The 14,109-nt window shown below is 55.6% G+C and overlaps 1 protein-coding gene across 1 annotated transcript; it reads left to right on the forward strand.

Moving 5' to 3' along the window:
• Positions 1 to 6,099: 6,099 nt before the first annotated feature.
• On the forward strand, positions 6,100 to 8,670 carry LOC120922633 (proline-rich extensin-like protein EPR1). Its single transcript, XM_040334720.1, has one exon. It carries the CDS (start codon positions 6,100 to 6,102, stop codon positions 8,668 to 8,670), a length of 2,571 nt encoding a protein of 856 aa, XP_040190654.1.
• Positions 8,671 to 14,109: the final 5,439 nt, after the last annotated feature.

The following is a 14,109-nucleotide window of genomic DNA, read 5'->3' on the forward strand; positions in this document are numbered from 1 at the left end:
TCCGGAGTCCTGTGAGGTGACAGTGCCGTATGATCTGTAGAATTCCGGAGTCCTGTGAGGTGACACTGCCGTATGATCTGTAGAATTCCGGAGTCCTGTGAGGTGACACTGCCGTATGGTCTGTAGAATTCCGGAGTCCTGTGAGGTGACACTGCCGTATGGTCTGTAGAATTCCGGAGTCCTGTGAGGTGACACTGCCGTATGGTCTGTAGAATTCCTGAGTCCCGTGAGGTGACACTGCCGTATGGTCTGTAGAATTCCGGAGTCCTGTGAGGTGACACTGCCGTGTGGTCTGTAGAATTCCGGAGTCCTGTATGCCCCGTCGGACTTTTTTCCGAGGAATTCCGATGAGTTTGGCCGATCGCGCCGATCATGTGTACTCGGCATTAGAGTTTTCATTCTCTACATTTCCTCTCATTGAGTCCTATCCATGGATCTCGGCATTCTTCACACCGATCACCTTCACTTGGACTCGATCGTTCACCAAGTCATTCTTTGGGGACTTCACTATTTTATGTAGAATGTTGCTGTAGGGTCGATGTATCGATCTTCTATCGATCTTTTATGTGATTGGATTCCGTGTATCTGATCATCATAGACACTTATATTGTTTTTATCTCACGGAGCTGCTCTGTTCTCTATTATCCTCCTATGTACAGAGCGGTCTGAAGAAGGATCCCCGGGGGCCTGGAAGTTCTTCCCTTAGCCAATAAAATGTACGACTCCAAACTCTCTGTGTAAATCGATAGCCAATCCGGTGCAACACTCAGAGGAAGGAAGTTCCGATCTTTCACGGGGTGATCTGGGCTTCACCTGAGGCGAGTTGTCCCGGGAATGGCGGCAGAGCCGATGGGGACCGCAGTCTGCCATGAAATGTCCCTCCAAAACTTTTCCACTTTAAGAGAAGTGGGAGGAGTCAATGAAGCGCCATATGCAGAGTGGTTGATGGGTGGGGAAGGGCGATCGGCAGGCTGTGTACCTTCACCTATGACGTGGACCCAGCACTTCCATTGATAGTGAGATGCTGGGGGAGCCATGTGAAGAGTGGTCAATGGGTGGGGAAGGGCGATCGGTTTGGAAGGGCGATCGGTAAGGGCGATCGGCGAGCCGTGTATGACGTGGACATGGACCCAGCACTTCTATTGATAGTGAGATGCTGGGGGAGCCATGTGAAGAGTGCTCGATGGGTAGGGAAGGGCGATCGGTTTGGAAGGGCGATCGGTGAGGGCGATCGGCGAGGGCGATCGGCGAGCCGTGTACGACGTGGACACTTTCTTCATCCATGCTTGTGAAAGGGAGAAATCCTAGACGAGGATCGGCTCTGTTCCCATGAATCGCCCCTTTCATGTCGGGCAGCTGTCCTCACCCGGGACAATACATTCCTGCGTTCTCCTCTCCGGGAAGGACAAAGACATTGATGGTGACACCGGACACCGCCATCAGGTTAAGCCGCGCCGATCCTCCTCTGATTTGCTGTCCAGAAAGCGCTTTAGCAAAATTTCAGAAAATTGTGAAGCTGCTTATAGCTGATGATTGGTAGTGTCAGCGCGTCGGAGGAGCGCCATGACCGGAGGCTTTGTCCTCCCTGCCAAGAAGCTCCCCTCCCCCCACCGCCAATCCAGGCGCACACTGCGAAATACGCTGAACACTCCATACCACAGACACACCCAACCATGGCCACCGATGTCCTCACATCAACATCTGACCCCAGCAAAGACCCCGCAATCTCAAGGACCAACGAGAAGAGCCGACGCAGGAAACCCCGCTGAATCATCATAATGATCGCCATGGACAACAAGAGTCCACCGAAGAGCCGCCCACAGAGAGGGCGGGGCCACAGTGCGGAGGTCTCCAGGGCGCCCCCTGCCTGTCACATGATTACTGTACAGTCACACTGGAGGGTTCAAAGACTCAGAGCCTCGTGTGACTCTCGGCCCCCCTCCCTGGTGACAACGATCGGCAACCTTACACCAGAGTCACGTTTCTTCTAATTCCAATATTCAGAAACACCCCGCCAACTCCCAGGACCTCAAACACCTCCATGGCAGTGGAATCGTATACTTTAGAGGGAGCTGAGCGCCACATGGGACGCCCGAGCCACTGCCCGAGGAGCGCTGATCCACAAATATCTACTCAGAGGGAGCCGAGAGCCACATGGGACGCCCGAGCCACTGGTCTCACCTGTCCACAGGGGGCGTTGTGCAGCGACACGGTGAAGGCCCCGGAGGTGCGGCTCTTGGTGAGGATGTACTGACAGGGAGCCTGGAAGGTGAACTTCCGCCCATCGAACGTCACAATGTGAAAGTCTCCCGAGACGGAACATTCCGCTGACAACATGGGAGAAAAGAGAGAGAGTTACAGGACTGGACCCGCCCATCTATGGGGACCCGCCCATCTATAGGGACCCGCCCATCTATAGGGACCCGCCCATCTATAGGGACCCGCCCATCTATAGGGACCCCACCACCTATAGGGACCCCACCACCTATAGGGACCCCACCACCTATAGGGACCCGTCCATCTATAGGGACCCCACCATCTATAGGGACCCCACCATCTATGGGGACCCGCCCATCTATGGGGACCCGTCCATCTATAGGGACCCGCCCATCTATAGGGACCCGCCCATCTATAGGGACCCCACCACCTATAGGGACCCCACCACCTATAGGGACCCCACCACCTATAGGGACCCGCCCATCTATGGGGACCCGCCCATCTATAGGGACCCGCCCATCTATAGGGACCCGCCCATCTATAGGGACCCCACCACCTATAGGGACCCCACCACCTATAGGGACCCCACCACCTATAGGGACCCCACCACCTATAGGGACCCCACCACCTATAGGGACCCGTCCATCTATAGGGACCCCACCATCTATAGGGACCCCACCATCTATGGGGACCCGCCCATCTATGGGGACCCGCCCATCTATAGGGACCCGCCCATCTATAGGGACCCGCCCATCTATAGGGACCCGTCCATCTATAGGGACCCCACCATCTATAGGGACCCCACCATCTATGGGGACCCGCCCATCTATGGGGACCCGCCCATCTATAGGGACCCGCCCATCTATAGGGACCCGCCCATCTATAGGGACCCCACCACCTATGGGGACCCGCCCATCTATGGGGACCCGCCCATCTATGGGGACCCGCCCATCTATGGGGACCCGACCATCTATAGGGACCCACCCATCTATAGGGACCCCACCATCTATGGGGACCCGTCCATCTATATGGACCCGCCCATCTATATGGACCCGCCCATCTATAGGGACCCGCCCATCTATAGGGACCCGCCCGTCTATAGGGACCCCACCATCTATAGGGACCCCACCATCTATGGGGACCCCACCGTCTATAGGGACCCGCCCATCTATAGGGACCCCACCATCTATAGGGACCCGCCCATCTATAGGGACCCGCCCATCTATAGGGACCCCACCATCTATAGGGACCCGCCCATCTATGGGGACCCGCCCATCTATGGGGACCCGCCCATCTATGGGGACCCACCATCTATAGGGACCCGCCCATCTATGGGGACCCGCCCATCTATAGGGACCCGCCCATCTGTAGGGACCCGGTCATCTATAGGGACCCAACCATCTATAGGGACCCGCCCATCTATGGGGACCCAACCATCTATAGGGACCCGCCCATCTATGGGGACCCGACCATCTATAGGGACCCGACCATCTATGGGGACCCGCCCATCTATGGGGACCCGGCCATCTATAGGGGTCTGACCTATACACATCTATAGGGACCCGACCTATACACATCTATAGGGACCCGACCTATACACATCTATAGGGACCCGACCTATACACATCTATAGGGACCCGACCTATACACATCTATAGGGACCCGACCTATACACATCTATAGGGACCCGACCTATACACATCTATAGGGACCCGACCTATACACATCTATGGGGACCAGACTATCTATAGGGACCTGACCATCTATAGGGACCAGGCCATCTATAGGGACCCGGCCTATACACAACTATAGGGACCCGACCTATATACATCTATATGGACCCTGCCTATACACATCTATAGGGACCCAACCTATACACATCTATAGGGACCCAGCCTATACACATCTGTAGGGACCAGGCCTATACACATCTGTGGGGACCCGGCCTGTACACTTCTATAGGGACCCGGCCTGTACACTTCTATAGGGACCCGGCCTGTACACTTCTATAGGGACCCGGCCTTTACACATCTATAGTGACTGTAACAGGAGTGACTTTTGGGCACAGATTGAGCCAGGAGATGGGGGACACATGTTGGATTGGTTTGGCGTGGACAGTGATTTACAGTATATTCCTTAATGCCTGCAAAGAATATTCTATGATTAGCCCTGACTAGTGACATGCTAATTGAGTCAGGGCCTGGAAGACATTCCATAGTCCTTGTGTAAAGGTGTTAATCCAGGTCGGCTCCTCCCAGAACTCTAATTATGTATGCTAAATACTGTTTATGTGTGGAATGTACTTGTCGGAGACAGAGCGTCTGTCTGGGGATGTGGATTGGAAGGAGATCATTGTGTGAAAGTGTTTTGTCTGTTATGCTGTTAATGAAGGAATGTTTAGTAATTAGCCTTAGTGTGTGATTAGGGGGGTGGAGATCTCATTGTCCCTTTGATTACTTCCATGCCTTGTACTGTATATAAGCCGAGAAGAAACCATTAAAGAGGTCTTCATTTTGATACCAGTAATGGAGCAAGTCTCGTTATTCTGGGATGTCTGATGTCTGATGGACGGTTGGAGTGTCAGATGAGTTGTCATGGATGGGATGGAAGGTCGTAAACGGTGGTGACCGTTACAGTGACCCATCCTATACATTTCTATAGGGACCCGGCCTATACACTTCTATAGGGACCCAAGCTATAAACTTCTATAGGGACCAGGTCTATACACATCTATAGTGACCCATCGTATACATTTCTATAGGGATCCGACCTATAAACTTCTATAGGGACCCGTCATATACACTTCTATAGGGACCCGGCCTGTATACTTCTATAGGGACCCAAGCTATAAACTTCTATAGGGACTCGTCCTATACACTTCTATAGGGACCCGTCCTATACACTTCTATAGGGGCCCGACCTATACACTTCTATAGGGACCCGGCCTGTATACTTCTATAGGGACCCGGCCTGTACACATCTATATACCATCTATAGGGACCTGACCTATACAAATCTATAGGCGCCCCGACCTATACAAATCTATACCATCTAGAGGGACCCGGTCTATACATATCTATAGGAACCCAGCTTACACATATATACCATCTATAGGGACCCGACCTTTACACATCTATAGGGACCCCGACCTATGCACATCTATAGGGACCTGGCCTATGTATATCTATAGGGATCCAGCCTATACACATCTATAGGGACCCGACCTATACCATCTATAGGGATCCAGCCTATACACATCTATAGGGACCCGACCTATACCATCTATAGGGATCCAGCCTATACACATCTATAGGGACCCGACCTATACCATCTATAGGGATCCAGCCTATACACATCTATAGGGACCCGACCTATACCATCTATAGGGATCCAGCCTATACACATCTATAGGGACCCGACCTATACCATCTATAGGGATCCAGCCTATACACATCTATAGGGACCCGACCTATACATATTGATCAGAACTACGGATGGGGAAGGACTATCCTATCCATGAAAAAGTGGGCGGGGACTTGAGTAATTTGCCCCCCCCCTCCCCCACACTCACCGGGACAGGTCACATCAGTGCAGATCCACCTTCCTCCTGAGCAGGTGCTGGAAGAAGAGAAGGACCAATCAGAGCTGAGAGCACACAGAGGAGCCGCCCCCCACACATAGATCAGCCAATAGAAGGCCGGGCTCTGTGCTGAGACTACCACACCTATCTTCCCACATGGAGGCTGCCATTCCTGAAAATGCCAATTTCCCAGCTATGCTGATCCAATGGATTTACTAATGTGAGTCACCGATCCCGGACCGGCTCCCGAGATCCGACTTCTCCCGGACTTCTGTCCGTGTTTTCCATGTCCCGGGTCAGCAATGAGGCCAAAAACTGACAGGAAACCGGCATTTCCAGGAGCTGCTGAGCCGCCCACCTACACCCCGCCCACCAACATCCCACCCACCAACACCCCGCCCACCTACAACCCACCCACAGACACCCCGCCCACCAACATCCCACCCACCTACACCCCACCCACAGACACCCCGTCCACCTACACTCCGCCCACCTACACCCCACCCACCAACACCCCGCCCACCAACAAACCCACCCACCAACACTCCGCCCACCTACACCCCACCCACCAACACCCCGCCCACCAACATCCCACCCACCAACACCCCGCCCACCTACAACCCACCCACAGACACCCCACCCACCAACAGACACCCCGTCCACCTACACTCCGCCCACCTACACCCCACCCACCAACACCCCGCCCACCAACATCCCACCCACCAACACCCCGCCCACCTACACCCCACCCACAGACACCCCGCCCACCAACATCCCACCCACCTACACCCCACCCACCTACACCCCGCCCACCAACACCCCACCCACAGAGACCCCATCCACCTACATCCCACCCACCTACACCCCACCCACAGACACCCCGTCCACCTACACTCCGCCCTCCTACACCCCACCCACCAACACCCCGCCCACCTACACCCCACCCACAGACACCCCACCCACCAACATCCCTCCCACCTACACCCCACCCACAGACATACCGCCCACCAACATCCTGCCCACCAACAACCCGTACACCTACACACTGCCTACCAACACCCCGCACATTCATACCGCCCACCAACACCCCGCCCACAGACACCCCACCCACCAACATCCCACCCACCTACACCCCACCCACAGACACCCCGTCCACCTACACTCCGCCCACCTACACCCCACCCACCAACACCCCGCCCACCAACATCCCACCCACCTACACCCCACCCACCTACACCCCACCCACCAACACCCCACCCACAGACACCCCATCCACCTACATCCCACCCACCTACACCCCACCCACAGACACCCCGTCCACCTACACTCCGCCCTCCTACACCCCACCCACCTACACCCCGCCCACCTACACCCCGCCCACCTACACCCCGCCCACCGACACCCCACCCACAGACACCCCACCCACAGACACCCCGTCCACCTACACTCCGCCCACCTACACCCCACCCACCAACACCCCGCCCACCAACATCCCACCCACCTACACCCCACCCACCTACACCCCGCCCACCTACACCCCACCCACCAACACCCCACCCACAGACACCCCATCCACCTACATCCCACCCACCTACACCCCACCCACAGACACCCCGTCCACCTACACTCCGCCCTTCTACACCCCACCCACCAACACCCCGCCCACCTACACCCCACCCACAGACACCCCACCCACCAACACCCCGCCCACCTACACCCCACCCACAGACACCCCACCCACCAACATCCCTCCCACCTACACCCCACCCACCAACATCCCACCCACCTACACCCCACCCACCTACACCCCGCCCACCTACACCCCACCCACCTACATCCCACCCACCTACATCCCACCCACCTACACCCCGTCCACCTACACTCTGCCCACCTACACCCCACCCACCAACATCCCACCCACAGACACCCCGCCCACCAACATCCCACCCACCTACACCCCACCCACAGACACCCCGTCCACCTACACTCCGCCCACCTACACCCCACCCACCAACACCCCGCCCACCAACATCCCACCCACCAACACCCCGCCCACCTACACCCCACCCACCAACACCCCACCCACAGACACCCCACCCACAGACACCCCGCCCACCAACATCCCACCCACCTACACCCCACCCACCTACACCCCGCCCGCCTACACCCCACCCACCAACACCCCACCCACAGACACCCCATCCACCTACATCCCACCCACCTACACCCCACCCACAGACACCCCGTCCACCTACACTCCGCCCTCCTACACCCCACCCACCAACACCCCGCCCACCTACACCCCACCCACCAACATCCCTCCCACCTACACCCCGCCCACAGACATACCGCCCACCAACATCCTGCCCACCAACAACCCGTACACCTACACACTGCCTACCAACACCCCGCACATTCATACCGCCCACCAACACCCCGCCCACAGACACCCCACCCACCAACATCCCACCCACCTACACCCTGCCCACAGACACCCCGCCCACCAACACCCCGCCCACAGACATCCTGCCCACAGACACCCGGCCACATTCCACATCACAAGATCTGTGGGGTCCCTCGCCTCCTATCAGTGCCGCAGACTGACCAGTTGTTGCAGCGATCCCGGACTACGGAGCCGGCAGGGTAGACGGTGCCATGGAAGTCACAGGGACACTCAGAGGGGTGAACACAAGTCCCGTTCTCATAGATCAAACCTGCGTGTGCGAAGGAGGGAAGAAGAGCGAGACATACGTCACATATACCGTGTATATACACCTTCCACATATACATCTCACACTCCACTGTATACAGGAGATCACCTATACACAGTATCGCCCACACGCCCACCCGTGACTCCACACGCCCACCCGTGACTCCACACGCCCACCCGTGACTCCACACGCCCATCCGTGACTCCACACGCCCATCCGTGGACTCCACACGCCCATCCGTGGACTCCACACGCCCACCCGTGACTCCACACGCCCACCCATGGACTCTACATGCCCATCCGTGACTCTACACGCCCACCCGTCACTCCACACGCCCATCCGTGACTCCACAAGCCCACCCGTGACTCCACAAGCCCACCCGTGACTCTACAAGCCCACCCGTGACTCCACACGCCCATCCGTGGTCTCCACACGCCCACCCGTGGACTCCACACGCCCACCCGTGGACTCCACACGCCCACCCGTGACTCCACACGCCACTCTACACACCCATCCATGACTCCACACGCCCATCCATGACTCCACACGCCCATCCATGACTCCACACGCCCATCCATGACTCCACACACCCATCCATGACTCCACACACCCATCCATGACTCCACACGCCCATCCACGACACGCCCATCCATGACTCCACACGCCCATCCATGACACGCCCATCCATGGACTCCACACACCACTCTACACACCCATCCATGACTCCACACGCCCATCCATGACACGCCCATCCATGACTCCACACGCCCATCCGTGGACTCCACACGCCCATCCATGGTCTTGTAGAAAGGACTCACCTTCAGTGCAGTAGCAGCCATCCACGCAGGCGATCTCGCTGTCTATACACGGCTTCCTCTGGTGGCAGGAGTTGGGACAGCAGGCGATACATTCATTGTAGACAAGATCGTCTTCACATGGGATTCCTGCAGAGGAGACATTCAGTAAATATCCCGATCGGTGGTGGGAGGATCACGTGGGGTCACCTTTTTCTTTACTTTTCCATGCTGGGCAGCACAGTGGCTGATTGGTTAGCACTTCCGCCTGGCAGCACTGGGGTCATCGGTTGAAATTATCACCATGGTAACGCCTGCATGGAGTTTGTATGTTCTCCCTGTGGGGGGGTTCCTCCGGGTACTCCGGTCTCCTCCCACACTCCAAAGACATGCTGGGAGGTAAATTGGCTCTAGTGTGTATGAATGTGAGTTAGTCACCTTAGAGTGCCAGCTCCTGGGGGCAGGACTGAAAATAATGATTTGATCCCCTGCAAATGTTGTGTCATAGTCACCATTCTTCCCGATCTTCTCTCAATCATTCAGATGATCGTTGTCACGACTCCATGTGTCTCCCTGAGGACGACTCGCCGTGATTGGAGGAAGAAGAATGGTGACTATGACCCTAAGAACTCCATCCCTACAGTCACACGGGGGAGGGGAAACATGAGGATTTGGGGGGTTCCTCTGATAAAGGTCCAGGCCGACTTTGCCGCATTGAGGGGCCAATGGGAGGGGCCACGTATTGTAAGATCTTGGAGGAGAACCTTCTTCCCTCAGACAGAACACTGAAGATGGGTGGGGGATGGGTCTTCCAGCATGACGATCACACAAAACATATCGCCAAGGCAACAAAGGAGGGGCTCAAGAAGAAGCACATGAAGGTGATGGAGTGGCCTAGCCGGTCTCCAGACCTTAATCCCATAGAAAATGTATGGAGGAGGAGATGAGACTTCAAGGATTTAGAGAAGATCTGTAAAGAAGAGAAAATCCCTCCTGAGATGTGTGGAGACCTGATCACCGACTACAAGAAACATCTGACCTCTGTGCTTCCCCACAAGGAACCTCCCCCAACTACTAAGGGACCTCCCCCAACTACTAAGGAACCTCCCCCAACTACTAAGGAACCTCCCCCAACTACTAAGGAACCTCCCTTGACTACTAAGGAACCTCCCCCAACTACTAAGGAACCTCCCCCCAACCCAACTACAAAAAACGCCTGACCTCTGTGCTTCCCAACAAGGAACCTCCCCCAACTACTAAGGAACCTCCCCCAACTACTAAGGAACATCCCCCAACTACTAAGGAACCTCCCCCCAACTACTAAGGAACCTCCCCCCAACTACTAAGGAACCTCCCCCAACTACTAAGGAACCTCCCTTGACTACTAAGGAACCTCCCCCAACTACTAAGGAACCTCCCCCCAACCCAACTACAAAAAACGCCTGACCTCTGTGCTTCCCAACAAGGGACCTCCCCCAACTACTAAGGAACCTCCCCCAACTACTAAGGAACCTCCCCCAACTACTAAGGAACCTCCCTTGACTACTAAGGAACCTCCCCCAACTACTAAGGAACCTCCCCCCAACCCAACTACAAAAAACGCCTGACCTCTGTGCTTCCCAACAAGGAACCTCCCCCAACTACTAAGGAACCTCCCCCAACTACTAAGGAACATCCCCCAACTACTAAGGAACCTCCCCCCAACTACTAAGGAACCTCCCCCCAACTACTAAGGAACCTCCCCCAACTACTAAGGAACCTCCCTTGACTACTAAGGAACCTCCCCCAACTACTAAGGAACCTCCCCCCAACCCAACTACAAAAAACGCCTGACCTCTGTGCTTCCCAACAAGGGACCTCCCCCAACTACTAAGGAACCTCCCCCAACTACTAAGGAACCTCCCCCAACTACTAAGGAACCTCCCCCAACTACTAAGGAACCTCCCTTGACTACTAAGGAACCTCCCCCAACTACTAAGGAACCTCCCCCCAACCCAACTACAAAAAACGCCTGACCTCTGTGCTTCCCAACAAGGAACCTCCCCCAACTACTAAGGAACCTCCCCCAACTACTAAGGAACATCCCCCAACTACTAAGGAACCTCCCCCCAACTACTAAGGAACCTCCCCCCAACTACTAAGGAACCTCTCCCAACTACTAAGGAACCTCCCCCAACTACTAAGGAACCTCTCCCAACTACTAAGGAACCTCCCCCAACTACTAAGGAACCCCCCCTCCCAACTAATAAGGAACCTCCCCCAACTACTAAGGAACCTCCCCCAACTACTAAGGAACCTCCCCCAACTACTAAGAAACCTCCCCCCAACTACTAAGGAACCTCCCCCAACTACTAAGAAACCTCCTCCAACTACTAAGGAACCTCCCCCAACTACTAAGGAACCTCCCCCAACTACTAAGAAACCTCCCCCGACTACTAAGGAACCTCCCCCGACTACTAAGAAACCTCCCCCAACTACTAAGAAACCTCCCCCCAACTACTAAGGAACCTCCCCCGACTACTAAGAAACCTCCCCCCAACTACTAAGAAACCTCCCCCCAACTACTAAGAAACCTCCCCCCAACTACTAAGAAACCTCCCCCAACTACTAAGGAACCTCCCCCCAACTACTAAGAAACCTCCCCCAACTACTAAGAAACCTCCCCCAACTACTAAGGAACCTCCCCCGACTACTAAGAAACCTCCCCCCAACTACTAAGGAACCTCCCCCAACTACTAAGGAACCTCCTCCAACTACTAAGGAACCTCCCCCAACTACTAAGAAACCTCCCCCGACTACTAAGGAACCTCCCCCAACTACAAGAAACATCTGACCTCTGTGCTTCCCAACAAGGAACCTGCCCCAACTACTAAGGAACCTCCCCCAACTACTAAGGAACCTCCCCCAGCTACTAAGGAACCTCCCCCAACTATCAAGGAACCTCCCCCAACTATCAAGGAACCTCCCCCAACTACAAGAAACATCTGACCTCTGTGCTTCCCAACAAGGAACCTCCCCCAACTACTAAGGAACCTCCCCCCAACTACTAAGGAACCTCCCCCCCAACTACTAAGGAACCTCCCACAACGATTGTTATTTCCCCTTCCCCCCTCTGTATGTATGTGTGTAAACTGACTGCTCTATATACAGTAAGTACCTGTATTTATAACATGGTGGGTACTTACCATTCTATATCCACATTACCAGAATGGGCTCTGTGCCCGCTCAATGGACACGACCTACAGATGGGGGATGGGCTCTGTGGCCGCTCAATGGACACGACCTACAGATGGGGGATGGGCTCTGTGGCCGCTCAATGGACACGACCTACAGATGGGGGATGGGCTCTGTGGCCTCTCATTGGACACGACCTACAGATGGGGGATGGGCTCTGTGGCCGCTCAATGGACACGACCTACAGATGGGGGATGGGCTCTGTGGCCGCTCAATGGACACGACCTACAGATGGGGGATGGGCTCTGTGGCCGCTCAATGGACACAACCTACAGATGGGGGATGGGCTCTGTGCCCGCTCAATGGACACAACCTACAGATGGGGGATGGGCTCTGTGCCCGCTCATTGGACACGACCTACAGATGGGGGATGGGCTCTGTGCCCGCTCATTGGACACAACGTTCAGAAGGGGGATGGGCTCTGTGCCCGCTCATTGGACACAATGTTCAGATGGGGGATGGGCTCTGTGCCCGCTCATTGGACACGACCTACAGATGGGGGATGGGCTCTGTGCCCGCTCATTGGACACAACGTTCAGATGGGGGATGGGCTCTGTGGCCGCTCAATGGACACAACCTACAGATGGGGGATGGGCTCTGTGCCCGCTCATTGGACACAACGTTCAGATGGGGGATGGGCTCTGTGCCCGCTCATTGGACACAACGTTCAGATGGGGGATGGGCTCTGTGCCCGCTCATTGGACACAACGTTCAGATGGGGGATGGGCTCTGTGCCCGCTCATTGGACACAATGTTCAGAAGGGGGATGGGCTCTGTGGCCGCTCAATGGACACAACCTACAGATGGGGGATGGGCTCTGTGCCCGCTCATTGGACACAACGTTCAGATGGGGGATGGGCTCTGTGCCCGCTCATTGGACACAACGTTCAGATGGGGGATGGGCTCTGTGCCCGCTCATTGGACACAACGTTCAGATGGGGGATGGGCTCTGTGCCCGCTCATTGGACACAATGTTCAGAAGGGGGATGGGCTCTGTGCCCTCTCATTGGACTTGCACATCAGATCTCATATCATCTGTTACATACAAAGATCACATACCGCACTGTCTGTAAGTCTCTCGCCAGCCATGGAGAGGGTGTCCGGCGTGGGCACAGGAGCGCGCATACTCTGCCAGGGCGTGACACCACGTACCGACGTCACCATCCGACCTGCAGGAGAAGAGGAAGAGTGTAAGACCCCCCACTGTGGTCACCATTACCCTCAGGAGGTCACCATTACCCACAGAGGTCACCATTACCCTCAGGAGGTCACCATTACCCTCAGGAGGTCACCATTATCATGAGAGGTCACCATTACCCTCAGGAGGTCACCATTACCCACAGAGGTCACCATTACCCACTGTGGTCACCATTACCCTCAGGAGGTCACCATTACCCACAGAGGTCACTATTACCCTCAGGAGGTCACCATTACCCACAGAGGTCACCATTACCCTCAGGAGGTCACCATTACCCTCAGGAGGTCACCATTACCCGCAGAGGTCACCATTACCCTCAGGAGGTCACCATTACCCACAGAGGTCACCATTACCCACATAGGTCACCATTACCCA

The sequence above is a fragment of the Rana temporaria genome, unplaced genomic scaffold (assembly GCF_905171775.1).
Source record: "Rana temporaria unplaced genomic scaffold, aRanTem1.1, whole genome shotgun sequence".
Taxonomy (NCBI): Eukaryota; Metazoa; Chordata; class Amphibia; order Anura; family Ranidae; genus Rana; species Rana temporaria.

Excerpts from the sequence above, each read along its gene's own strand:
- LOC120922633 (XM_040334720.1), top strand. The coding sequence starts at position 6,100 with ATGAGGCCAAAAACTGACAGGAAACCGGCATTTCCAGGAGCTGCTGAG.